The sequence below is a fragment of the Pseudorca crassidens genome, chromosome 20 (assembly GCF_039906515.1).
Source record: "Pseudorca crassidens isolate mPseCra1 chromosome 20, mPseCra1.hap1, whole genome shotgun sequence".
NCBI lineage: Eukaryota > Metazoa > Chordata > Mammalia > Artiodactyla > Delphinidae > Pseudorca > Pseudorca crassidens.
The window spans coordinates 45,167,842-45,195,136 of NC_090315.1; the positions used below are offsets into that span (position 1 = coordinate 45,167,842).

The window sequence follows — 27,295 nt, forward strand, 5'->3', positions numbered from 1 at the left end:
AATTACAGGGAAAAAAACGTAAAAAACACAAACACATGGAGGCTAAACAATATGTTACTAAATAACCAAGAGATCACTGAAGAAATCAAAGAGGAAATCAAAAAATATCTAGAGACAAATGACAATGAAAACACGACGATCCAAAACCTATGGGATGCAGCAAAAGCAGTTCTAAGAGGGAAGTTTATAGCTATACAAGTCTACCTCAAGAAACAAGAAAAATCTCAAATAAACAATCTAACCTTACACCTAAAGGAAGTAGAGAAAGAAGAACAAACATAACCCAAAGTTAGCAGAAGGAAAGAAATCATAAAGATCAGAGCAGAAATAAATGAAATAGAAACAAAGAAAACAATAGCAAAGATCAATAAAACTAAAAGCTGGTTCTTTGAGAAGATAAACAAAATTGATAAACCATTAGCCAGACTCATCAAGAAGAAGAGGGAGAGGACTCAAATCAATAAAATTAGAAATGAAAAAGGAGACGTTACAACAGACATCACAGAAATACAAAGCATCCTAAGAGACTACTACAAGCAACTCTATGCCAATAAAATGGACAACCTGGAAGAAATGGACAATTTCTTAGGTATAGTCTCCAAGACTGAACCAGGAAGAAATAGAAAATATGAACATACCAGTCACAAGTAATGAAATTGAAACTGTGATTAAAAATCTTCCAACAAACAAAAGTCCAGGACCAGATGGCTTCACAGGTGAATTCTATCAAACGTTTAGAGAAGAGCTAACACCCATCCTTCTCAAACTCTTCCAAAAAATTGCAGAGGAAGGAACACTCCCAAACTCATTCTATGAGGCCACCATCACCCTGATACCAAAACCAGACAAAGATACTACAAAAAAAGAAAATTACAAACCAATATCACTGATGAATATATATGTAAAAATCCTCAACAAAATACTAGCAAACAGAATCCAACAGCACATTAAAAGGATCATACACCATGATCAAGTGGTATTTATCCCAGGGATACAAGGATTCTTCAATATACGCAAATCAATCAATGTGATACACCATATTAACAAATTAAAGCAGAAAAACCATAGGATCATCTCAATAGATGCAGAAAGATCTTTTGACAAAATTCAACACCCATTTATGATAAAAACTCTCCAGAAAGTGAGAATAGAGGGAACCTACCTCAACATAATAAAGGCCATATACACCCACAGCAAACATCATTCTCAATGGTGAAAAACTGAAAGCATTTCCTCTAAGGTCAGGAACAAGACATGGATGTGCACTCTCACCACTATTATTCAACATAGTGTTGCAAGTCCTAGCCTCGGCAATCAGAGAAGAAAAATAAAAGGAACAAATTGGAAAAGAAGAAGTAAAACTGTCACTGTTTGCAGATGACATGATACTATACATAGAGAATCCAAAAGATGCCACCAGAAAACTACTAGAGCTAATCAATGAATTTGGTAAAGTTGCAGGATACAAAATTAATGCACAGAAATCTCTTGCATTCCTATACACTAATGAAGAATTTGAAAGAGAAATTAAGGAAACACTCCCATTTACCATTGCAACACAAAGAATAAAATACCTAGGTATAAACCTACCTAGAGAGACAAATGACCTGTATGCAGAAAACTATTAAGACACTGATGAAAGAAATTAAAGATGATACCAACAGATGGAGAGATATACTGTGTTCTTGGATCGGAAGAATCAATATGGTGAAAATGACTATATTACCCAAAGCAATCTACAGATTCAATGCAATCCCTATCGAATTACCAATGGCATTTTTTACAGAACTAGAACAAAAAATCTTAAAATTTGTATGGAGACACAAAAGACCCCGAATAGCCAAAGCAGTCTTGAGGGAAAAAAATGGAGCTGGAGGAATCAGACTCCCTGACTTCAGACTATACTGTAAAGCTACAATAATCAAGACAGTATGGTACTGGCACAGAAACAGAAACATAGATCAATGGAACAAGATAGAAAGCCCAGAGATAAACCCACGCACCTATGGTCAACTAATCTATGACAAAGGAGGCAAGGATATACAATGGAGAGACAGTCTCTTCAATAAGTGGTGTTGGGAAAACAGGACAGCTACATGTAAAAAAATGAAATTAGAACACTCCCTAACACCATACACAAAAATAAACTCAAAATGGATTAGAGACCTGTATGTAAGACTGGACACTATAAAACTCTTAAAGGAAAACATAGGAAGAACACTTTGACATAAATAACAGCAAGATCTTTTTTGATCCACCTCCTAGAGTAATGGAAATAAAACCAAAAATAAACAAATGGGACCTAATGAAACTTCAAAGCTTTTGCCCAGCAAAGGAAACCATAAACAAGACAAAAAGACAACCCTCAGAATGGGAGAAAATATTTGCAAAAGAATAAATGGACAAAGAATTAATATCCAAAATATATAAACAGCTCATGCAGCTCAATGTTAAAAATATAAACAACCCGATCCAAAAATGGGCAGAAGACCTAAATAGACATTTCTCCAAAGAAGACATACAGATGGCCAAGAATCGCATGGAAAGCTGCTCAACATCACTAATTATTAGAGAAATGCAGATCAAGACTACAATGAGGTATCACCTCACACCAGTTAGAATGGGCATCATCAGAAAATCTACAAACAAATGCTGGAGAGGGTGTGGAGAAAAGGAACCCTCTTGCACTGTTGGTGGGAATGTATATTGATACAGCCACTATGGAGAACAGTATGGAGGTTCCTTAAAAAACTAAAAATAGAGCTACCATATGATCCTACAATCCCACTGCTGGGCATATATACCCAGAGAAAACCATAATTCAAAAAGACACATGTACCCCAATGTTCATTGCAGCACTATTTACAATAGCCAGGTCATGGAAGCAACCTAAATGTCCATCGACAGACAAATGGATAAAGAAAATGTGGTACATATAGACAATGGAAAGACTCCCCCCGCCATTCTTACCAGTAGACTGGGTACTTGCAGAGATTTAGTTTTCTGTGATGGATTTATGATTTTTTTAAAATTTGTACTATTTTGTAATACCTTGACGTATCTCCATTTAGGTGACACAGTTAATGGGTCTTTTATTTAGGCCATGGGTGTCCAGCAGAGACATGCTATGAAATCCTGTTTCTCCTCCATGTCCTATTCAGGAATTGTGCCCCTAATTGGCCTGCTTTCTGGCTAGGACATGAAGACTGCCAGGAACACACTACCAGTTTCTTGGTACCAGTACTTTTTCCCCCTCACAAACTATTTTTCTCTTTCAGAACAAGTGTTAGCTTGAAGGAGGAAATGTATATATTTAGTTCTATAAAATGCTTTCTTTATTTTCTACCCCCTTTTCCATAATAGGTTGGCTGCGAAGATGGATCTGTGAAACTATTTCAGATCACCCCAGACAAAATCCAGTTTGAAAGAAATTTTGATCGTCAGAAAAGTAAGGGTTATTTGTGGTGAGGCAGTGAGTAGTCTTAACAAGAAGTTATATTTCTGTGCCACTGGAGATGGGATATTTTCCCATGGGTCCAGGTAATATTTTATCTATATGCTAACTTTCTGTGAGTGCAGCGTATGTGCTAGATGCTGTCCTTAGCTCAGGTCCTCTCCGTTGTGTAGCATAGCTATGATTGCCTGGTTAAGTAATAATACAGGAAGCTAGCAATCCAAAATAGGAAAGTGAGTGTTTCTGTGTAAATCAGTTTGTTAGTTCTCACTTATTTTTGTGAAGTTTTAACAAATGTGCGTAAAGTCTCAGAACTCGGATTTTTCTTTAGGAGCTGTGGTTCTCAGTTCTGCTAGTACTTTCAAGTTGAATGGGGGAATTTTATAAACAATTGCCTCTGTTCCACCTGGACTGACTGACACTGACATCCAGAACAGAGCCTGGCAAACTATTTCTGTGAAGACACCAGCTAGTAAATATTGTAGGCTTTGCAGGCCCTATAGTCTCTGCCAACTCTTGTCATTATAGCACCGCAGTTGCCCTAGATAATACTTAACAAATGCTCATGGTTATGCTCTGGTAAAACTTCATTTACAAAAACAGGTGGTGACCCCAGTTTGGCCTTTGGGCCATAGTTTGCTGACTCCTTTTCTATTATCCACTTTTTTTTTTTTTTAACATCTTTATTGGAGTATAATTGCTTTACAGTGGTGTGTTAGTTTCTGTTTTATAACAAAGTGAATCAGCTATACATATACGTATATCCTCGTATCTCCTCCCTCTTGCGTCTCCCTCCCACCCTCCCTGTCCCACCCTGACTCCTTTTCTAGAGAGTAGTGTCTGATGTGTTCTCTGTATCCAATAGTAATGTTTATCCTCTGCTAATCAGATCCCTGTATTGTTTGTTTTTAATATCTCCTGGGTGTTCTTTTTTTAATTACAAAGGTGATATAATGCTTGGTAAAAATTTCATGCATTTAGCCAAGTGTGAAAGAGAAAATAAGTGTCTCATTTCACTCTGTAGGCAACATTTTGGAATTAATCTGGACTTTTTTGTATATTCAGATAGACAAATACATTCACAGGAGTGCTTGCACTTGTTTTTCAGCTTAGTTTTTCATTTGATGTATCACAGACATCTTTCTGTGTCAGTCATGCCAGTCTGCATGGCATTTCATTTTATGGTGTTCCATAATTTATTTAACCAAACTCCTATTGATGGATATTAATTTTGTTTTTACTACTATAGCCAGTGCTGTAATGAACATTCTTATATACACTTGGGCATTCCTGTAAATATTTCTTTTTTGTTAAATTCCTAGTGCAATTACCATGCCACATTTGCACGTTTAAATTTTGTTAGGTTACTACCAGATCACCTTCAAAAGGTTGTGCTTATCTACACTCCCATCAACCATTTATCCATTATTAAAAGTAAGTATCAAATATGTCATCGTGGGTCCCAGGGCAAAGTTGTCCCTCACCTGTTATAAAACAGTCCTTCGCAAGAGCGCAGTAGATGAACTTTAAGACTATAGAACGCTAGCCCTGTAGATGTTTGTGGAAGGAGAACTCAGTTACCCTTTGCTGTATATTTATGTGTATGTCACTTTCTCTTTTGTTGTACAACTCCCAAGGTCGAATCCTGAGCCTCAGCTGGCATCCCGCTGGTACACACATTGCAGCTGGCTCCATAGACTACATTAGTGTGTTTGATGTCAAATCAGGTGACTGTTCTTCTCAGTTCATTTGGGGTGTGGGTCTTGTTTGTCAGAGCCACATTTCTGGGTTTCCAAGAGCTTGTGACCTTATGCTTTCATGAACCTTCTGAGATGTCACCATGAATTTCACTTCTTTCTTGGATTACTACTGCTGCTTTTAGGGGAATCTTGGTTCTTCAGTGGAATACAGTATTTTTCATCATAAGAATTCACACTAAAATTTGCCCTCAACCAGTGAGACATTTACTATGAGCAATCAGTAGAATACCTATTTATATATACCAGTTCTTTGTAAAAGTGGGTGTCTGTAGTTGAGGAATGTAAGATCTTGGTAACATAGTTGGTGAGACTTGAGATCAGAAAGATAGAGAACAACGTGCTTCCTCTGTCCTTGGCCTAGAGAATTGGCTGATGGATTCCTTCAGTGAGGAGACTGACTTCAACTTGTTAGGTGGCTGTGTCTACTCCCTGCTAAGATGAGAGGAAACACAGGGCAGATACGTTGCCTTTTTCTTTTTCCTTAGTGCTTGAGCAAGTTTTTTATTATCAGTTATATATGCATATAGTCAAAGAATTCCTTAAGGCTTGTTACAAAAAAGCAGGAGTCCCCCTATATCCCTTCTCCCACTCCTCAAAGGCAGCCACCTGCAACTCTTAGCTAATTCTTTTGGTATTTATCTTTATGCTATACATAGTATGCTTAAAATGCTTTATTTTTTTTCAGTTTTAGCCTATTATTTATTGACTTCCACTATTTAACCCTCTTTCTCTGCCCTTTGCCACATGTAGCAATATTTCCTCCTGATCCTCCCAGTATGGTTATGTTCTAACTTTGTTCAGATTAGCAGTTGATGTTTTTATTCTTAGACTATATACATACAACTTGCATAGTAAATTTCTTTTCCTTTCCTGTATGCTTTTTGTTAATGCTGAGTGTCTGTCTCTGTCTCTCTCTTTTGTGTGTGTGAGATTGAGATATATATATATATATATATATATATATATCACTAATTCATCTCCACATTCTTCCAGTTGTATGATTTAGGTTCAGCTACATCTGGGTTTTTTTTCTGGTTTTTTTTTTGTTGTTGTTAGTTTGTTTTGGGTTTTTTTGCGGGATCTTAGTTCCCCCACCAGGAATTGAACCTGGGCCCCTGCAGTGAAAGTGCCAAGTTCTAACCACTGGATCGCCAGGGAATTCCCACATCTGGTTTTCTTTCTATCACTTTTATCTCCTTGAAGGTTTCTCTCCCAGAGCCTTCTGCCCTGCTCCAGCTTAGTGGAGCCAGTTTCTGGGCCTACTGCACAACTCTGAGATCTTGAACTCTGGTTTTTCAACCATTCTGGAGATCCCCTTTGCTTTATTCTCCAGTAGAGTTCCCTGTTGCCAAGTCATTCATTTTCGTAGTTTATCACTTTGTTTGATGGATCCTGAGAAAGGGTTTCTGAGAAAGAATTCTAGTTGGAAATTATTTTTCCTTAGAATTTTGAAGCTGTGGTTCCACTGTCGTCCAGCTTCTAGTATTGTTATGGACTCTGATGCCTTTCTGAGAGTAGATCCTTTTTGTAGGTTTTTGTGGTTGGTTTTTCCTGGGAGCTTTTAAGATCTTCCCTTTATCTTTACTGTTCTGAAATGTAATAATTATGTTTTTTGTTGTGTGGATCTGTTAACATCCATTGTATTGGACAACTTGGTAGGTTCCTTTAATCCAAAAACCCATGTTTTTCATTTCTGAGGAAAATTCTTATAATTATTTTGTAAAGGAGTTTCTTTCCATTTTCTCCTTTCTGGAATTTAATTAGTGGAATTTTGCCTCTTCTAATTTTCTTTCTTTCTTTTTTCCTTTTTCCCCCTTGTTATTTTTCATCTCTAACTTCTTACTTTGCTTCCTGGGAGAGTTTGTCATTTTTATCTTTCAGTCCTTTTATTGAGGTTCTCATTTCTGCCATTCATTTCCAGAGTTCTTTTTTGTTTCCTGAATGTTCTTTTTTACAGCATTCTCTTTTTGTTTCATTATACAGTATACTAACTCTTCTCCAAGACTATTCATGGTAATAGCTGTGAAGTGTTCTTCGCCCTGGCTTTTTCCCACCTTGTTGTTTATTTTTTTCTGGTCCTATGTTGGGCCTCTGCCTTTCATATTGAGGCTTTCCTCCCGTGTCTAGAGGTTCCTTTCATCACCACACGAATGGTGCTGATCACATCTGAGCTTCATTGAGGAATGGTCTGGCTGGACTGTTAGCTTGGGGATGCTCTCAAGACAGGCTCTTTATATCTTTTCTCTTGTGCTGGTCATATTTCTCAGAACTGTTTTTTGTTCTCCTGCCTGGTGACAACAAGCCCAGCCATCAGCATTCTAAGAAGAAAGCTGGTGTTCTCAATACAAAGTTATAACATTTCACTTAATCTGTGTTCCATGCATCACCTCTGTTTCCAGACTATCTGGAGTCACCAGTTGCTGAGTCTTCTGAGGATTCCATGGTATAAATCAGGTGGTTTCTTGGCTTTTCCTATTGCGGATTTGGGACTTAGTTTTAGGGTTCTACTAAGTCGGTTACTACTCCATGTCTGCTTTCCAGTTCCCCAAATTTTGGCACTATTGTCTTCTCTCCCTTTCTCATGGGGATTTGGAAGGGAGCAGAGTGTAATGTGTGTGTGCAGTTGGCTGCTTTTCAGTGAAGCCTCAAATGTCTCGTTTCCATTTCACCTCTCCACCAAAAATTCCTTTTGTCTGCAACCCCCACCACCACCGCTGCCCTCCTTCTTCAGGGAACCATTTTGGTGTTCCAAAACTGAGTTCACCATAACCACTGTTTACTGGCTGTCTGTGGTCTGTGCTCAGGCAGCTGACTTACCAGATGCCTACCACAGGCAGCTTCTGAAGACTGAGGAGAAATAGGTGCCATTCACATGCGGGCTTTGCTTTCTTTTTCAGGAAGCGCTATTCATAAGATGCTTGTGGATAGGCAGTATATGGGTGTGTCTAAGCGGAAGTGTATCATATGGGGCGTGGCCTTCCTGTCTGATGGCACCGTCATAAGCGTGGACTCTGCTGGGAAGGTGCAGTTCTGGGACTCAGCTACCGGTACCCTTGTAAAGAATCATCTCATCGCAAATACTGACGTGCAGTCCATTGCCATATCTGATGTGAGTATAGTCCCTGTTTGAGCAGTTCCTGTACAACCTGGGGCATGAGTAGAGAAGGCCCTGTCAGTGGTGTGCCACAGACACTGTTCCCTAATCCTGAATGTTGTAGTGGAGGAAGATTGAGTTTAGGACAATGCATCTGAAAACCCACACAGTTTTCCTGAACACTTATTCTCCAACAGTTAGTTAGAGAATATTCTCTAAACGATTAGTTAGCAGAGAGGTTTTCTTCAGACACTCCCTGTCCCCAGTTAACCCCGTCTGATTGTAGATAGGGCACAAGTATTCTAGAAGAATCTTGAGAAGTTCTATTTCCTCTCTCTGCCTGACTGTTCTGCTTCCTATCTTGGAACATTAGAAGGTAATTTTATAGTGATTTCGACACTACTGATTTTTCTCCTGTTTGTATAGGAGTTAAAGCAGGTTTGTATTGAACATGTGTGCCTCTTGCCATCTTGTAACATGAATTCTTAATCAGAAGCCTTTGGAGGGCTTCCCTGGTGGCACAGTGGTTGAGAGTCCGCCTGCCGATGCAGGGGACATGGGTTCGTGCCCCGGTCTGGGAAGATCCCACATGCCGCGGAGTGGCTGGGCCCGTGAGCCATGGCCGCTGAGCCTGCGCGTCCGGAGCCTGTGCTCTGCAACGGGAGAGGCCAACAGTGAGAGGCCCACGTACCGCAAAAAAAAAAAAAAAAAAAGTAAAAAAAAAAAAGAAACCTTTGGATATTTTAGCAATGAGGCACAGGAAGTGATTTTGAGGTTTGTTTTTTTTTTTAATGTTTATTGGAGTATAGTTGATTTACAATGTTGTGTTAGTTTCTGCTGTACAACAAAGTGAATCCGTTATACATACACATATATCCATTCTTTTTTATTCTTTTCCCATATAAGTTATTACAGAGTATTGAGTAGAGTTTCCTATGCTATACACTAGGTCCTTATTAGTTATCTGTTTTATATATAGTAGTGTGTCTACGTCAATCCCAATCTCCCAATTTATCATCCCCACTCCCGCTTCTCTCCCCACCTCGTAACCATAAATTTGTTTTCTACATCTGTGACTTTGTTTCTGTTTTGTAAATAAGTTCATTTCTAACATTTTTTTAGATTCCACATGTAAGCGATATTATATGATATTTGTCTCTCTGTCTGAGCTTTGAGGTTTGTTGACTAGATCTTTTATCTTTACGTAATTAGTTTGAGTGTTGTTTTCTTACTTAAGTGTGTCTAGTGTAGAGATCACTCCTGCTTTCTTTTCTTGCCTATAAAATGTTCCTATCCCATTCCACAGTTTTTCCATGAGAACAATTTGTTAGTGCTAAAGCCCTATAAAACATGTAGATGTCACATATAAACTATAATAGAAGTCAAGGTTTAAGTGAGTGGAAGGAATTCTCCTTTTAAAATAGAGTTTTGATCCAAAATGGTTGTAATTATTAGATAGTAAGACTTAATTATTAAATTTAGTACTATTTAAAGTGTAATTATTTAAGGATTATGCACCTGTTCAAAGACCAGAGAAGATGTATATTTATTGCTATGGAACAATTTCCAGGATATATTGGTAAGGGGAAAAAGTAGAACAGTATTACAGTGTATAGTATAGTATATAATAGTGTAGTAAGGAAAGGTAGAGCAGATTTATATATTAGATATTTATATATGAGATATTCTAGGACTTCCCGGGTGGTCCAGTGGTTAAGACTCAGCACTTCCATTGCAGGGGATGTGGGTTCAATCCCTGGTCAGGGAACTAAGATCCTGCATGCTGTGTGGCATGGCTAAAAAAAAGAGAAAAGAAAAGAAACAGATATTCTATGTGTATACAGTTTTGCTAGTATATACATAGAATATCTCTGGAAATATTGAAAATGCAAATAATGACAGTTTCTGGAAGAAAGTTTTTGGGGGGTAGGTGGAAGACAGGTGTAACTTGTACTGTGTACCACTTTATACTGTCTGATCTTCTACCTTGTGCCTATATTACTCTATTGCATTAAGTCTTAGATACAAATGATTGTAACATGTCATAATTTTGTTATCATGGGAAAGAAGAAATACTTTTATTAAACTATGACAGAGTGGTTTTTTAAATGTAAAATTCACATTTTATAAGCACATCATATAAGCTTTTATAATATAAACTGACACAATGCTTTTTTAAACATAAAATTTTACTTACTGAAGAGCTTCTTGAGACTTAAACAGAAAATTTCTGTTATATGACTTTTACGCATATATAAACAGGAAAGTATGTGTGAAATAAAATGATAAGGGTATTCCTAGAACTTCTTCACGTTCAGAGTTGGACTCTGAATCACTTGAACTCAGTTATTGGGGTCCATGTTTCTCACACATGCCTCCCAGCCATCCACAGTGTTGGTAGAAGATGATCCAATATAGTCCCAAGATTTTCTTTTAGGCTTTTGACAACTGTTCTGCAAGTTGTTTTTGTTTTGTTTTGTTTTATTATTATTTGGCTGTATCGGGTCTTAGTTGCTGCCTGTGGGATCTTCATCATGGTCTGCGGGATCTTTCCTTGAGGCGCGTGGGATCTTTCCTTGCAGCACACAGGCTCTTCATTGTGGCGTGCAGCCTTCTCTAGTTGCGGTGCGGGCTTCTCTCCAGTTGTGGCGCGTGGGCTTTGTTGCCCCACGGCATGTGAGATCTTAGTTCCCCAGCCAGGGATCAAACCGCGTCCCCTGCATTGGAAGGTGAATTCGTAACCACTGGGCCACGAGGGAAATCCGTATTCTGCAAGTTTTGACGTTCATTCTTTATCTGAAGATGTCACATAACACAGATTGACAGATATAAATATTTTCATATCAGAGATGTTAAGATGTGAGAAAATGTGTGCCTGAGAAGCAAGGGATTGTGGTACTTTTTTTTTTTTTTTTTTTCAATTGAAACGTGCAATTGTACAAATTCCAGTCCTCAAAAATGCTTATCACAAACTCTGGAGTTGGGCAGAGTTGGGTTTGAATCCCAGTCATACCACTTAATAGCTACGTGTCTTCCTTGGGCAAGGTACTTCTAAGTCTCAGTTTCTTCCTCTGTGAGAACAAGGAGGTTAGTAATACATGCTGCATGGCGTCTGAGGAAAGATTAAATGGGTTGTGCTTGTAAAGTGCTAAGTAGAGTGTCTGGCACAGCGAGTGTGCTATTGCCATTTTCACATCTCTTTTGACACCAGTCCTAATTTCAAGGCTTTTCTCCATACTCTCTTGCCAGAACAGATGGTTATATTTAAATTTCTTTTCAGTGGTTTCTCATTGACTAAAGAGTGAATTGTGGCAAACACCCAGTCCTTTGATCTTCTTAGAAGCCTTTCACCTCCATCAAATAGGCAAGTACTGATTCCTTTAGGGAGTTGTAGGGAACATTTGCCTTCATTTAGAGGTCAGTCCTGAGATTTTGTGTTCCCTGTGAAGCAGTCACTCTTTGATTAAGTTAGTGTGTGTGTGCGCATGTGTGTGCACATGTGTGTGCGCGTGCGTGCGTGCACTTGCGCACCCCCCAGGTCTGTTTTTCCCTTGCTTCATTCCTGTTGCACCCCAAGAGAGCCCTTTTCTTTTGTTTGCTTTTCAGTTCTTTTATGATTCCACCTCAGGGAAAGAGAATGTGGAGTGAGAGGCCTCCCTTCCCAGTTCTTCTCCGTAGGTAGTACTTTGAGCAAACAGCCACTTGAACTGTTTAGTGGAGGTGATGGAGAGAGCGAGTGAATTCCTAAGCAGCTCAGTATTTCCACTTTTGCCTTAGGCTAATGGTTTTCAAATAGTATCCTTAGAGGAGGTGAGGGAGAGGCCTGTGCCCGGAGCAAAGGCTTTGGCGGTAGATACACGTCTGTAAACTAACAGACAGGTAAACTCCTGAAGTTCGTTTCCTTATCTGTGTAAAGGGCTATTAAATGATGATTGGGGGGAAAAAGGGTAAAATCATAATTCATCCAAACATGAAATGGAAGTATGTCAGAGATTTTCTGTAACTCATTAACTAATGAGGGAACCAGTAAGTTACAAGCAGTTCTAAGGGAGAAATCAAAAAACACAGTTATGTAAGGCCATCAGGAATGCTGAAATGATTTACAAATTGTTGCAGGACTCAGTGTCCACAGGACAATCATCAGCTGCATTCTACCGAGCAAAATTCTTTTGCATCTCTATGCAAGAGAATCTTTTGCATCACTCTCAGTTTTTTTACAATTTATGGAGTTGTAAAGTAGCTCTAGGACAATCAGAGGGCTCACCAGCCAAGGACACCGGTACTTGTTATGCTCATTTCAGTCTTTTATAATTTCTCCTGCTAGGACAGATGATACTTAACCTTGCAGGTTATTGAAGGATTAGAGATGATATGACATACAACGTTCCTAGCACAGTCAGTGTGTAGTTGATGGCAGCTACATGCTCACATGTGTGCAGACATCTCACTTTTCTTGACTTCTCACCTACTCTTTACACCGTTTGATTGGTTATCTACTGATCCAGGTTTCTGATTTTTCTCAGTACCCTATCAAGCCTCCTGTTTTGTTTTCTTACTCAAAGTTATGTGCATTTTTAAAAATGAGTTAAAATGAAAATGGTTTTGAGATTATAGAGGAATTTTAAAAAGTAGTTGTAGACACAGTAAGACCTTTTAAAACTAACAGAAATCCTCGTGCTCAACATGCTGACAAGAGAGAGCCTTAAACTGGGGACCAGGGAACCTGCATCTTTGTGATATTGATCAGGCCACTTCCCCTCCTCAGCCCACCCTCTCTTCATCTCTAAAAAGAGGACAGTGAATTTTAGGGTTTTCTAAGCTTCAGTCTTTTGACTGCCAGTTTTGCGACCCCTCCCCTTTCCCCAATATTGTTGCTATTCTAATGAGGTCGGGTTTGCATTATATGAAAGCACGCTAACAGTTTGAAGTACTTACTGTTAATTTTGTCAGTAGGGGGCGCTTTGTTACCTATGCGCGAACTTGCTCCCCTGATGGAATTGTTAGCTTCTGGAGGAAAAAGACCCCTGCAACCTCCCTTCAATTCTGGGCATAGGTTTTCCCCCTAAGCTGCCCAGACAGAAAACCTCGGGGAATATTTTAAAAACTGGGCCCTGTTTTGCTCAAATGTACCTCCCTAATGATTTACTTTCTCAGCAAGAAGACAGTTTCGTGGTGGGCACAGCCGAGGGGACAGTGTTCCATTTTCAGCTGGTCTCTGTGACTTCCAACAGCAGTGAGAAGCAGTGGGTGCGGACAAAGCCATTTCAGCATCACACTCATGACGTGCGAGCCGTGGCCCACAGCCCCATAGCACTGATATCTGGAGGTGGGTTTCAGTCTTGGCCGGGACTGCTTCATTACTTTGCCCAGCTGTGGTTATTTTCATGTGGGACTTTTTCTAATTCCAATATTTTTTCTCCTCTCCCTCCCGCTCCAGGCACAGACACCCACTTAGTCATTCGTCCTCTCATGGAGAAGGTGGAGGTAAAGAATTATGATGCTGCTCTCCGAAAAATCACTTTTCCCCATGTAAGTATCATCCTCTAATGCCCACCATGCCCTCATCTCCCGGTCTGCCTGTCCCATAAGACAGCACAGCTCACTCTTCTTTGGCAGATCTGTTGGCCTTCTGTAGTTACCTTCTTCTTCTTTCTTCCTTTTCTTTCTAAGGCAAGCCTCTGGCAAAGATGTTTACAGGGGCCAAGAGATTTACAGCAGCATTCGTAGTTCAGTTTCTGGGGAAATCATTCCCTTTTCCCAGTAGGTGTGGTTTATGGGGATTTTGTTTGTTATTAATTTTTTAAAATAAATTTATTTATTTTATTTATTTTTGGCTGCATTGGGTCTTCGTTGCTGCGCACGGGCTTTCTCTAGTTGTGGCGAGCAGGGGCTACTCTTTGTTGCGGTGCGCGGGCTTCTCCTTGTGTTGGCTTCTCTTGTCGCAGAGCATGGGCTCCAGGTGCATGGGCTTCAGTAGTTGTGGCACGCGGGCTCAGTAGTTGTGGCTCATGGGCTCTAGAGCACAGGCTCAGTAGTTGTGGCACATGGGCTTAGTTGCTCCGCGGCATGTGGAATCCTCCTGGACCAGGGCTCGAACCCGTGTCCCCTGCATTGGCAGGCAGATTCTCAACCACTGTACCACCAGGGAAGCCCAAGGCTGGACTTTTTATTATTCTGGGTGGGAGCAGGAGAATCCAGGCTTCCAGTGTTCCTTTCTAGGTAAATCAGTCATCTTTCCAGGCTAGAAACTCTTCTTCCCACTACCTACTTCTACATTCCATTCAACCAGTAAACCTTACTGAGTCTACCTCCTCGTTCTCTCTTGAATCTAGCCATTTCTCTTTGTCTGCACTGCCATTAACCTAGTTTGGGTCAGAGTCGTTTCTCCTCTGGATTTCTTTACAGTAGTTTGTTAACAATCTCCTTTTATTTAGATTTGTGTCATTCTGGCCTGTTCTCCATTGATGCGTTCAAAAAGCAACTTTGTTCATCCCTCCATGCTTAAATGCCTTTGTTGGTCATTGTTGTCCTCAGCGTAAAGACCTAATTCCTTAGCATGGCTTATGAAACCTGTCTTGATCCGGAGAAGACAGCCTCTTCCCTCACCTCTGTTCTCACGCACTTACATTACCCCCACCGCCATCTGCACTCAGTCTGGCAGTTCTGAAAGACTCCTTTTTATTCCCTCTCATTCTCTCTTCCCTTTGAGCTATTTCTTGTGCCATCCCTCTGCTTGGAACGTCCTGCCCTACCTTCTTTGCCTGAGTACTCTTTACCAGTGAGCCTCATCTGGGCTCCTGTCTTTACTGTCATGAGGCCTTTCTACTTTTTTCCATTACATACTGTGCTTAGCCATGTTAAAATTCTTTGCACACTTAATGTAATTGCCTGTTTAATTTTATGTCAACCCTTTAAACTGTAAGCTTGAGAGCAGTAGCTAGGTTTTTATTTACCACTATGCTTTTAGATCCTAGGACAGTGCCTGGCGAATGGTAGTACTTAGGAAATATTTATCAAGTAAATGGATTTTAACGGTAAAAAATGTTCTGAGGTGTTGCTGCTATATCCAGTACTGAGGCAATAGATGACTCCGGCTTGTTTATGTGTTTTTGATTCTTGGATACAGCGACGTCTCGTTTCCTGTGCAAAAAAGAAGCAGCTTCTCCTCTTCCAGTTTGCTCATCACTTGGAACTTTGGCGACTGGGATCCACAGTTGCAACAGGTAAGATGGAAGAAAGTTTTTTTCCAATAAGAAAACTGGAGGTAGAAGCCAGAAATGGCAGTTGAAATTCTGCTTGTGGAAAAATGGAAGTAGGTTTGTCTGTGTCCTTTTGAACTTATGGTTTCCCACCCACTAGATAGAGCAGAGGAGTTCCTCAGAGTGTTAAAATTGTTAGCAGGACACTGAATCATCAGTGAAAAGTTTTCGGTTCAGTATGGTGCACTGCAGGATATAGTGGTCCTGAGGGTAGTGGAATCAAAGTTCTCCCTGGTTAGACTGGGATCAAAACAGGCTGTTGAAAAATGACAAGTTTTAATGTGGGGTCGTGACGGGCCTGCATGAAAAAGAAGGTTGTGCAGATCTTACCAGGGCGACAGCCTCATGGCCTTAAGTATGACATACCTGTTCGGGTCCTGTTGTTTTACAGTAGGTTAGAGGCTTTTGCTTTAGGCTCCAAAATGAACAAATGAAGTTGAAGTCGAGGCCACACAAACTTCACTTCCATCCACCTGCATGCCTGGCTGTGGGGAGTGGCTTCAGAGAAATAGGGGTGTGCCCTAGGCCGTATGCAGGGCACCCAAGTAGAAGCTAAGAAAGTGCTCACTGCTTTCCTCTTCGTATACATACCCCCAGAAAACTGTAAGCTTACTACATCAGACGTTTTTCTGATTTCCCAGTGATAGAGATTTCTTTCTACCCAGGAATGACTTTTTAGTAGAAAAAATGTATGAATAACCTTTCTTTGGGAAGAAAAATGTCAGGGATATTTCTTGTTCCAGGAAAGAATGGGGATACACTTCCACTCTCTAAAAATGCAGATCACTTACTTCACCTCAAGACAAAGGTAAAGAAATTTAACTGTGTGTTCAGACTCTGAAATCCAGAACATTTTTCTCATTCTGAATTTTGAGGGTTTCTTAGTTGACATCATAAACTGTTTCAAATCTAAAATTATTTGAATGAAGTACTATGTCAAAAGAGCTGGGTTTCCTATGATTGTAAGTCAGGCATTCAGAATTTATTGGATGAATGAATACAAGAAATTCGTTTTTCTTCTTTTGGTATTATTATGAAAATAACATGCATAGTTTTTAAAAATTCAAATAATGCAAAAGAGGATGCAATGAAAAATGAACCTCTTTCTTACCCCCACCCCGCCAGAGATGATCACTGCCAGTGGTTTCTTATATATTCTTCCAGAAAAAATTTTCACCCATGCGTGCATGTGTATACATCCTTTCTTTCTCCAGTAATGGGACTATACTATACAAACAGCTTTGTCTTCCTTTTTAAAAATCTTTATTTTAATTGCACAAATAATTTGTGAATACAGTCTCACTATGAAGAATTCAAACAATATTGATAATTTATACCCTTGCCCAGCTCTTTAATACTAGTCCCCTCTCCTGCAATAATTACTGTTAATTGATTAGCTGTATACCCTTCTAGATCTTTTTCTGTGTGTGAGAATATGTATGTGTGTATACATACATACTTACATACACTCAGATGTTTTTTGAGTTTTTTGAATTACATAAATGTTACACTAAACTTTTGCGGTGTTACGCAAATTTTTTCACTTAATATTTCTTACAGGTCTTTAAAGCAGGTTGTCATTGACCAAAACAGAAAATCAGTCCCCAAGTCACTGAGCCTCCAAAGCTTCACTGCATTAAATGCCTCCCTGCTCAGGTTTCTAAAGTTAGGGTTTATTATGAAGGTACACATGAAGTATGCGAAGGGCTGAGATAAACTCGTAGTATTCAGAGACCTCTGTTCTGGGTTTTGGAAATCAAAGCCACACCACTTAGATGTTCTACCTTTGAAATAATCATAGTGACACATAGCATATGAGTGTCAGGATTATGTGTCGGTATTTGTGGATACATTCAGAGTAGCAGTAGCTTGAGGATTCATGCTATAGTGAACCTTGTATGAAGTTTTACTTGACTATTTATCCTGCCTCCTAATGTTACCAGGGTCCTGAGAACATTATCTGCAGCTGTATCTCCCCATGTGGAAGTTGGATAGCCTATTCTACAGCTTCTCGGTTTTTTCTCTATCGTTTGAATTATGAACATGACAACATAAACCTCCAAAGGGTAAGGGATAACCCCAAGTCTGGTTGAATAAGAAGAAACCTTATAAGTGGGTGATTTTTGTGTGAAGTGGAAACGTCCTGGATATGAATCCTTGTTCCGTGAAAAGCTATTTTGAGAAACCTGTTATAAAACAGTCTCTTATTGCCATTTAAAATTATGTTCTTGGAGGATAGGGAAATGCCAGAAAATGGCAGTAAATGTTGGGCTTTTGAGGAGATGACAAGGGGGCTGGATAGGTTACAGTAGGCACGTCTGTGTTCCAGGCCCTTGGTTGATTGGCTTCCTTGGAGACAGGAAGCATTCATATGATTTAAGCCTAACTGTGATTATTTTTGATGGGCTGTAGGTCTAACTTCTCTCTGTCTCTCTGATTTTTTGTTACTCGTTCCCCCAAGGTTTCCAAAATGCCAGCGTTCCTTCGCTCTGCCCTTCAGATTTTGTTTTCTGAGGATTCAACGAAGCTCTTTGTGGCATCAAATCAAGGGTCTGTGCATGTCATTCGGCTGCTGGAGGGAAGCTTCAAGCACCTGCATACTTTTCAGCCTCAGTCAGGTGAGAAGTTGGTAATTGGCCATGGGAGAGAGTTATCAGTCTCGATGTTCCTTTTTTTCCATTTAAACCTCAATTGTTGGGGGTTCACTAATGATCTTCTCTGCCCTGCAAAAATTACACACTCACTCACATGTTTGCGATTTAAAGTAGAAGGAGATACCTGGCAAGTGAAAGTGCTCGATGCAATCTGAAGTCTTGCTCACACCTACTCTTTTCTCACTGGGTTTTTGATTCCTTATTTGGGGCCAGAGAAGTTTTATCACCCTTCTTGGAGTTTTGTTAGCAGAGCAAGAAGAAAGTTAAAATCATCTGTAATCCTGACACCCAGAAATAACTACCATTATTATTTTATATATTTCCAGTAGGTGCTGATTATGTAGGTATTTTATGGACATGTTAATCTTTTCTGTTGTTTGTTTTTATAATGATGAGCTTATACATACAGTTTCATTACCTGTCCTAATGCTTATGACCACTTTTCCATATGTTTTGAGAACATGAGTATGCATGAATGAGTGACTGTGTATAGATAACAACTGGTGAGTTAACTACTAAGGACTTAGTACCCAATACTTCCCACGGGCCTTTTTCCTTCTCCCTTTTTCTGGCTTGTAGTGACTTCACTGTTATTTAGACTTCATCAGCCTGGAAAATCAACTTTTTAAAATCAACTTAAACTCTCACTGTTCATAAGCTGCCCCAGAAGCAAACAGGAAAAGAAACATACAAATTAGGAGTCAGATGAAGTAAACTGAGAGTATTTATTGAGTACCTGTATATGGTTTTATTATAAAACTTAGATTCTTTACCTTGCATTTAGCCCTCCTTTAAAATTGGGCTCTGCATTATGTATATAACTTTATTTCTTCCTCCTATCTCATCTCACTTCCCCTTCTAGTCAGGCTGGTTTCTTCATAGCCCTCAAACCTATGTATTCCTGTCCTTGTCACTTAGGTCACACTGTTCTCCATCCTTTTCTACCCACCTCGCTCATCCTTTAGCATCTGGTTTATGTCTAGTTATAAAGCTTTTTCATTGTTTGGGGTTGTTACATGCAGCACTTACTTTGGCATATAGCATCACTGTCTGATTTTTATCCCACATGGGTCTTCATGATGCCAGATTGGTTTAAAATTCTTTAATGACAAAGATGGCTCATATGTGCCCATGCTCCTTTAGTGCTAAATATACAGCTAGTAAATTAAAGATATGCCTCGGGACTTCCCTGGTGGTGCAGTGGTTAAGAATCCACCTGCCAGTGCAGAGGACACAGGTTCGATCCCTGGTCCAGGAAGATCCCACGTGCCACGGAGCAACTAAGCCCGTATGCTACAACTACTGAGCCTGCACTCTAGAGCCTGCAAGCCATAACTACTGAAGCCTGCTCACCTAGAGCCCGTACTCCGCAACAAGAGAAGCCACCACAGTGAGAAGCCCGCGTACCGCAACGAAGAGTAGCCCCTGCCCGCCACAACTAGAGAAAGCCCGTGCACAGCAACGAAGACCCAACACAGACCAAAAAAATAAGCCTCAAGCCTATTTGCTGTTTGTAACTTTGTTTAAAAAACACCTGATAGGAAAGGAGTTTGAAACAATTAAGGTATAGATTTTGGTGGTAGCTCTTACCCTGATTCTCTGTTCTCCTGGTAGTTCTGAGCAAGTGCTGCTTTCTGGTTTATCTCTCTGGCTCCTCTTTCCATGAAGGATGGCTAATTAAATTAAAATAGTAGAGTAGCATCTAGAACTTATCTGCAAAGCTATCTAGAAATTGTCCTATGAGTAACTTAAAACCAGGGCTCTTACTGGCTTTTGCCATCATTTTTAAGGCAGGGCTGGCTGACTGTGGACACTGAATTCAGAGGCTTAACTATGGTTTTGTCCTTACAGGGACAGTGGAGTCCATGTGTCTTTTGGCAGTCAGTCCAGATGGAAATTGGCTAGCTGCATCAGGTACCAGTGCTGGAGTCCATGTGTACAACGTGAAACAACTAAAGGTGAGCATGAAGTTTAGTAGCAGAAAACAGGAGGAAGTTAGCTCTGCAGTTATAAGACTTAAGGCTAAGGCACATTGATATGACTTGGAAAATTGCTGGACTTCTTTTTAACCAAAAATTTTTCCTGTTTCACTTGCTTGGAACCCAAAAGCTATAATCTAACATTAAAACCAGTCAGTGGGAACAGTGAAACCACTCATGCACAGAAGTTTGAAATTAAGGATTTATGAGTAATGAATCTACATCCAGATTATGTCTGTATATTGAGGAGGAAAATTCTGATTTACCCAGATGAATAGATGCAGATAGTAACAATTTCCTTTAATAGGTTGCCTTGTAATCTCAAGGTATTTTAAAATTAAACAGAACTAGTAATAGCAGGAAAGCATTTTTCACTAATTAGTGATGATATTGCCATTCACAGATTGAATCGCTAATGTTCCCTTACAAGTTGTCATCGTCATCTAAAAGTCAGATAAGAACTACAAAAAACTTACAATAAGCATTAAAAGTTTAGAGAACGATATCAAACTGCAGCATTTAATGGGTTTGCCTGTTACTGCATGACTTAATCTTTACTGCACTGTGGCAAAAGCATGTACTACTCTTTGAGCCTTGCCTGGCATTTAAAGGTGTTCCTGTGTACTAGTGCACATGCCTTGTGATTGAACATAAATTTCCATGCCTAGGCATTTATTTCTTTTAAATCCAGTGTAGAGCTGTAGATTCCCTGTTCAATGACATGTTTATGAGCAATTCATACAAATGTAGAGACAGCAGGGAAAGCTTTTTTCTGAGGTTCTCTGTGAATGCTGTTAGTTTTGTTGGCAGTTAAACTTGCATTTTTAAAAAAATGCAGTTAAAGTTCATTGTTTGGGGAAATGCCTGACATTTACGGAACTTCCATAGAATAGAACTTTTTGAATTCCAAAGAGCATTATTTTAAAACTACTGACTTAGACCATCCAGTTTTTCCTGAGGGAAGGAATCCTATTTTAGTTTTCTGTTTCTGTTATTTATTCCCAGCTTCACTGCACAGTGCCTGCTTACAATTTCCCTGTGACTGCTCTGGCCATCGCCCCCAATACCAACAACCTTGTCATTGCTCATTCTGACCAGCAGGTAAGAGATCCCAGTCCTTCCTAATTCCCTCCAAATGGATAGTAACTTGGAAGCTGAGATAACGACAATTTTGGAGGAGCTTTTCTTTGACAGTACTGGACAATATAAAGGTAGTTTTCTCTTATGTGTAGTAAAGCTTCCATGTATGGCCTGATCATAGGCCAGTAACATCCATTGGCTTGATGGGTCACAATGGAATGGTGAAACACTGAGATTCTAGAATAAAGAGGTATGAGAAGGAGGAAGAATTTTCAAGGGCTCGTTTTACTGATTGTTTTTAGGCTAGGATGAAATGGACTCAGGTGTTAGAGTGGATATGGGAGAACAATGAAATATCAGAAAGGGAATGTAAACAAACTATCCCCTTTAAAATCGCATCAAAAAAATAAAGTACTTAGGAATATGACTCACCAAGGCTTATATGCTGAGAACTATAAGACATTAATAAAGGAAATTGCAGATGATTCAAAGAAATGGAAAGCTATCCCCTGCTCTTGGATTGGGAGAATTAATATTGTTAAAATGGCCATACTACCCAAAGCAATCTATAGATTTAATGCGATCCCTATCAAATTACCTGTGACATTTTTCACAGAACTAGAACAAATAATCCTAAAATTTATATGGAATCATAAAAGACCCAGAATCGGGGCTTCCCTGGTGGTGCAGTGGTTGAGAATCCGCCTGCCAGTGCAGGGGACATGGGTTTGATCCCTGGTCCGGGAAGATCCCACATGGCGCAGAGCAACTAAGCCCGTGCACCATAACTACTGAGCCCGCGTGACACAACTACTGAAGCCCACGCGTCTAGAGCCCATGCTCCACAATGAGAAGCCCCCGCAATGAGAAGCCCGCACACTGCAACAAAGAGTAGCCCCTTCTCACAACTAGAGAAAGCCCATGCGCAACAGCGAAGACCCAACACAGCCAACAATAAATAAAATAAATAAATTTATTTTTAAAAAATAAATAAAAATTAAAAAAATAAAAGACCCAGAATTGCCAAAGCAAGCCTGAGGAAAAAGAACAAAGCAGGAGGCATAATCCTCCCAGACTTCAGACAATACTACAAAGCTACAGTAATCAAAACAGCATGGTATTGGCACAAAAACAGACATGTGGATCAATGGAACAGACTAGAGAGCCCAGAAATAAACCTACACACCTATGATCAGTTAATCTTCAGCAAAGGAGCCAAGAATATACAATGGGCAAAATTAGTTCTTTGTCTGCCACTTTTCCATACCAAGTTGTAAGGAGAATATAATTGTAAGAAGATCTTTAAAATATCTGAGCTACAGAACATATTATGTATGAACTTGTCAATACTTATATATCCTCATCTGTAAAATGGGCTTGATAATACCTTCCTCACCAAGCTATTGGAAAGATTAAATGTGATCCAAGAAGCACATTTAAATAGACCACCAGGCAGACGATGCTTGCTACTTTGATTAGCAGTTTTTACACTCACACCTGCACACACATACACATTATATCCAGAAAATGAAATCTCTCATTTAAGTTCTTCTGTCATTAAAACTAGTGGGAAATTTTTTGGTACCTGTTTAATTAACAGAGATTGAGTTAATAATACACAGTGCGGCTAGGGAAACAGCACTTCATATATTGCATAAATTAGTATACTGCTTTAGAGGACATTTTGAAGATATCTAAAAAAAAACTTAAATCCACATAATCTTTGATTCAGAAGTTCCAATTCTAGAAGTTCTTCCCATAGGTATATGCTTTTAGTTGTGCAAAAAGACATTGATTCAGAGATAATCATTATAACTTTATGTGTAGTAGCCAAAGATTGCAAATACCTAAATGCTCATTAAGCAGACTAGGTAAATAAATCCTGGTACATCCAAGAAGTGGGTAGATTATTACATGTTCTTCAAAAGGGGCATGAGTGATGTGTGTATACATTGATATGGGTCAGTCTCCATGGTATAATGCTAATGAAAAATGCAACATACGGAATAGTGTGTACTGTATGCATAAAATATCTCTGAAAAGATATAAACAAGAAACAGGCTGCTTTTGTCTTGGGGAAAAGAGATGTTACGATTGCAGGTGGTTTTCCACTATAAACCTTTCTGTGCTGTTTGAATTGTTTATTGTTCTGTAATTTACCTTAAAATTTTTTTATTTAAAAAAAAAGTAGTGAAAATGCATATTGCTGAATATGATACAGCCAAGGTTTGTATAGATATTTTCTGGTTCAGGCTGACCCTTCTTTGGTCTTTCTGGGTACCTGCCTGCACTTGCTCTGTGTCATATCCTTCCTCAGGTATTTGAGTACAGCATTCCAGACAAACAGTATACACAATGGAGCCGGACCATCCAGAAGCAGGGGTTTCATCATCTTTGGCTCCAAAGGGATACTCCCATCACACATATCAGTTTTCATCCCAAGAGACCAATGCACATCCTTCTTCATGATGCGTACATGTTCTGCATCATCGACAAGTCGTTGGTGAGTTCTTCACCACTACCACCTGTCCTGTCCCTGGTTCTGTTTACTTAGGAATCTTTCCATTCTAAAAGCGAAAGAGGACAATAAATTAGAGGAAGGAGAATCAGAATAAAGGTTGCTAGTACATTCTTTGGAGGAGAGGAGCTTTTGTTTTGCAGATTTCCTCATTTTCCTACCCAGTCTCATGAGGCTCCCAGGGAAGGGGCAGCCCCTTGTGTATTGGTTTTTGCTGATTTGACTATTTCTCTGCTTTGTCTCTCAGCACATAAACTTAAATAGGAAAGAGATTAGGCCCGTATTCGGAAAGTGACCATGATCAGGGAATACCATTGGTTTGGCTAAATCACTTCCACCTTTGCACCCTGGGATGACTAACATGATTTCATTAAAGGAGATACAGGCTGGGGTTTTGACCACTTGTGCCCCTTGGCTGAATATACTGAAACACTATCTGCAGGCTTGAGGGATTGGTCTTAGTGTTTTGAAAAATGACCAGTTAGGAAAATTCCATTCTTCATGGCTGTGATTTAGGTGGGATGTGAGCATTCTTTTCCGTTCTAGAGTCCAGGCTCTGCCAGCTGCAGTTTTGATTCACCCCAAATTTCGTGTTTTTTTCTGAGCAGGCACTTCCTTTCCTAGGAGCAGTGTGAGCTATGGCCATGCCTATAATGCACTTTGGGCTTAGATTACAGCCAATACAGTGTTTTGGTGTATCTGTGAGGGTGGGCGTAGGAGGAACACGGGGAAAGCAGCAGATGGCTCTAAAGGAGGTGTGCATGGTGATGTGTCACTGGAACTCATCTCATGGGCCCTGTGTCCTCTGGGTGTGGGAAGCAGAGCTGGCTGACAAGTGCCTTCTGTGAGATGAGTGATAAAGGAAGGGCCCCTCGCATTCATTTGCCTCTTTATAACTCAGCCTAGATCAGCCCATATTTTTCCCCAGGCGTTGGTGATAAGTCCATCACTTCCTCATGCAGGGGCAGAGCTATTTCCCAAGGAAGTCAGAGATAAAATTAAAATATCACTTGCTTGGCTAGAGGCTGTCTCTCGAGGTGTCAGTGACATCAGTGGGCGTGGTTTGTGTTGCAGTTTTGCCTGCGGAGAATTTCAGCCACTTGGCCGGTCTATGACCTGGTTGGGAGAGAGCCTAGAAAGCAGAGCCTTCATGGGCTGAGCTCCTACACATGCCAGTTTGTTTGTGTCTCACAAAGTGTTACTGACGAGACTGGCCAGAAGCCCCGGCTGGGCCCTTCAATCTTGCTGGCGTAGAGTACCAAGCTCTCTTTGCCACATACCCCCACAGTAGAGTACAGCAGAGCTGCAGGAGTGGCTCCAGCTTTCTTCCTGAAGTAAGAAGAGTCAGGGAGGTAGTAAGTGTATAACATGACAGAAGATTGTGTTCCCCCCAAAAATCACTATTATCCTTTGGTCTGTAGAGACCCAATAAAAAAAATAATGATTTAAACAACACATTTTTGTCTTTTTAGCCTCTTCCAAATGACAAAACCTTACTCTACAATCCACTGCCTCCCACAAATGAATCAGATATCATCAGGAGGCGCACAGCTCATGCCTTTAAAATTTCTAAGAAATATAAGGTAATAACATTTTGCGTTACGTTCTGGGTGGTTGGTTCCTTGTGATATTATCAAAATGTAATAAGTCCCACAATGGACAAGAGTGCCTTCATTTTACATGCAGAGAACCTGGTTTTGGGAAACCAGTGACCTTTCTGAGACTGTCTGTCCCTTAGGTTTGTAGTTCATTGTTCTCGCCTCAGTAGATTAGAGGCAGGCATATCATCCTTCACCAAAATGAAATACATGGGTAGTGAGAAATGATGGTGCAGCTCAGTTGGGGTCTTTGTGTTAAAGCTGGCTTTTAAATTTGAGTTCCAGTGGAGAATGTTCCACAAGATAAATTTCGAGCAAATGGAAGTCATTGAATTTATTAGATGTTCCTTTCTGGGCTCGGCTTTTCACTGTACTAGAACAGATATCCATTGAGCTTATGGTACTACAGCTATTTGTGCCCACTCACAAGTTCCATATTCATGCTTCTCAGATCAGAGTTCCTTGGGCACCCTGGAACATTTTCTTGGGGGTCTGCAGAATTTTTTTAAGTGGGGGGGTGTTGTAAATGATTCAAGTATGATTAACTTCTTGATGTATTTGTAACTCGCCATTTGTCAAGAATTTAGGCTCCAGAGCCCTCTGTTAACATTGATTCCTAAGAAATTTGATAATCGCAGATTTTCCATACAGAGAAACATGAAAAATCTTGCTGAAATCTTAAATGATGGAATTCAGTTATAAAAGCTCCCAACTTTTTCAGTCTTTTAAGTCCTGTGGCAGGAAGGATTGTCAGAGATTTACACCCCTCCAGCTTGAACGAGGCTAACATTTTAGCCCTAGTTAGTCGATTCAGGACTAGCCCCAGAACCTAACTCCTGGTGGAATCATTACCATCTCTCTACAGCCTCTACTCTTCATGGATCTTTTGGATGAAAGAACACTAGTGGCGGTAGAACGGCCTCTGGATGACATCATCGCTCAGCTGCCACCACCCATCAAAAAGAAGAAATTTGGGACCTAAAACAGGGCACTGTCTGTGTCCTTTCTTGAACTGTCTAACCTGTTTTCACAAATCATGATAATAAAACAAAGTTATTCTTTAGGACTAGTCATTATGAATGTTATTTTCTAAAATGCTGGACAGGAATTTCCCTTCATTGACTGAAACCGAATAGAAACTCCAAGGTATTGTAGTTGAGATAGTGTTCCAATTAGCTACAAAGTCATCCAACTTATTTAGGTCCTGTTTGTTCTTTAGACCACACTCTCAGGGGAAAAAGGCAATAGTTACCTCCTGTCCCCTAACACATGCTTGAGGCTTTGGAGAGCTGATGACCTTCATTGTCTGCCAGCCTCCAGCCTGCAGCTAGTGCAAAGGCATGGGGACTTGCCTCAAGTTGCCTTTGAGGACAGGGAAACTATGCTTGCTTATTCAAGATAGCCTAACTACTGACAGCGATAATCAGCCTTATGTTTCAAGAAACAATATTAACTGTAGTGCTCCATCTGAAAAGTAGATGCCCTTGGCCTTTGGTAGAGCTATTAATTTTATTTGAAAGGAAAACTCAGGTTTTGGGATATCAGCCCCAGTAACCATCTTTTTATGTTCTATGCCAGTTCTAAAGGTTAAGGAAATATTGGGCATTTTCTCATGGAGTGGGAGTGGAGGTGGGGACCAGACAGCCTGCTATATATTTCACCATTTCTGTTCTCTTCTGCTTGCTTTGACATTGTTATTCCTGTGGGTGTTATCGACTGACTAGTTTTAATGTGATCTTTTAAATTAGAAAGTGAAGAACTAAGTTAACCTGAACTAAGCAGATAGATTTCTTTCCCATCTCAGTGGATGTATTCTGTTGCATGCCTGTGGAAACCCAGTATGTGTGGTTTTTTGTTTGTTTTGGGGGGTGAAGGGCTGTAGAATAGACAGAAATATGA

General features: G+C 40.0%; 1 protein-coding gene across 2 annotated transcripts in view; it reads left to right on the top strand.

Annotated features, from left to right (window-relative positions):
- Positions 1-26,459, top strand: part of UTP4 (UTP4 small subunit processome component) — a 32,868-nt gene extending 6,409 nt beyond the window's left edge. For both annotated transcript variants that reach the window (XM_067718429.1, XM_067718430.1), the window contains 14 exons: positions 3,364-3,448; positions 5,092-5,181; positions 8,112-8,323; positions 13,463-13,634; positions 13,746-13,837; positions 15,435-15,531; positions 16,311-16,375; positions 17,511-17,633; positions 18,029-18,185; positions 20,073-20,179; positions 21,206-21,301; positions 23,598-23,783; positions 25,271-25,381; positions 26,262-26,459. In XM_067718429.1, the coding sequence (XP_067574530.1) occupies positions 3,364-3,448; positions 5,092-5,181; positions 8,112-8,323; positions 13,463-13,634; positions 13,746-13,837; positions 15,435-15,531; positions 16,311-16,375; positions 17,511-17,633; positions 18,029-18,185; positions 20,073-20,179; positions 21,206-21,301; positions 23,598-23,783; positions 25,271-25,381; positions 26,262-26,378 (1,710 nt within the window). In that variant the 3' untranslated portion in view covers positions 26,379-26,459. The remainder of the gene's footprint in view (positions 1-3,363; positions 3,449-5,091; positions 5,182-8,111; positions 8,324-13,462; positions 13,635-13,745; positions 13,838-15,434; positions 15,532-16,310; positions 16,376-17,510; positions 17,634-18,028; positions 18,186-20,072; positions 20,180-21,205; positions 21,302-23,597; positions 23,784-25,270; positions 25,382-26,261) is intronic.
- Positions 26,460-27,295: the final 836 nt, after the last annotated feature.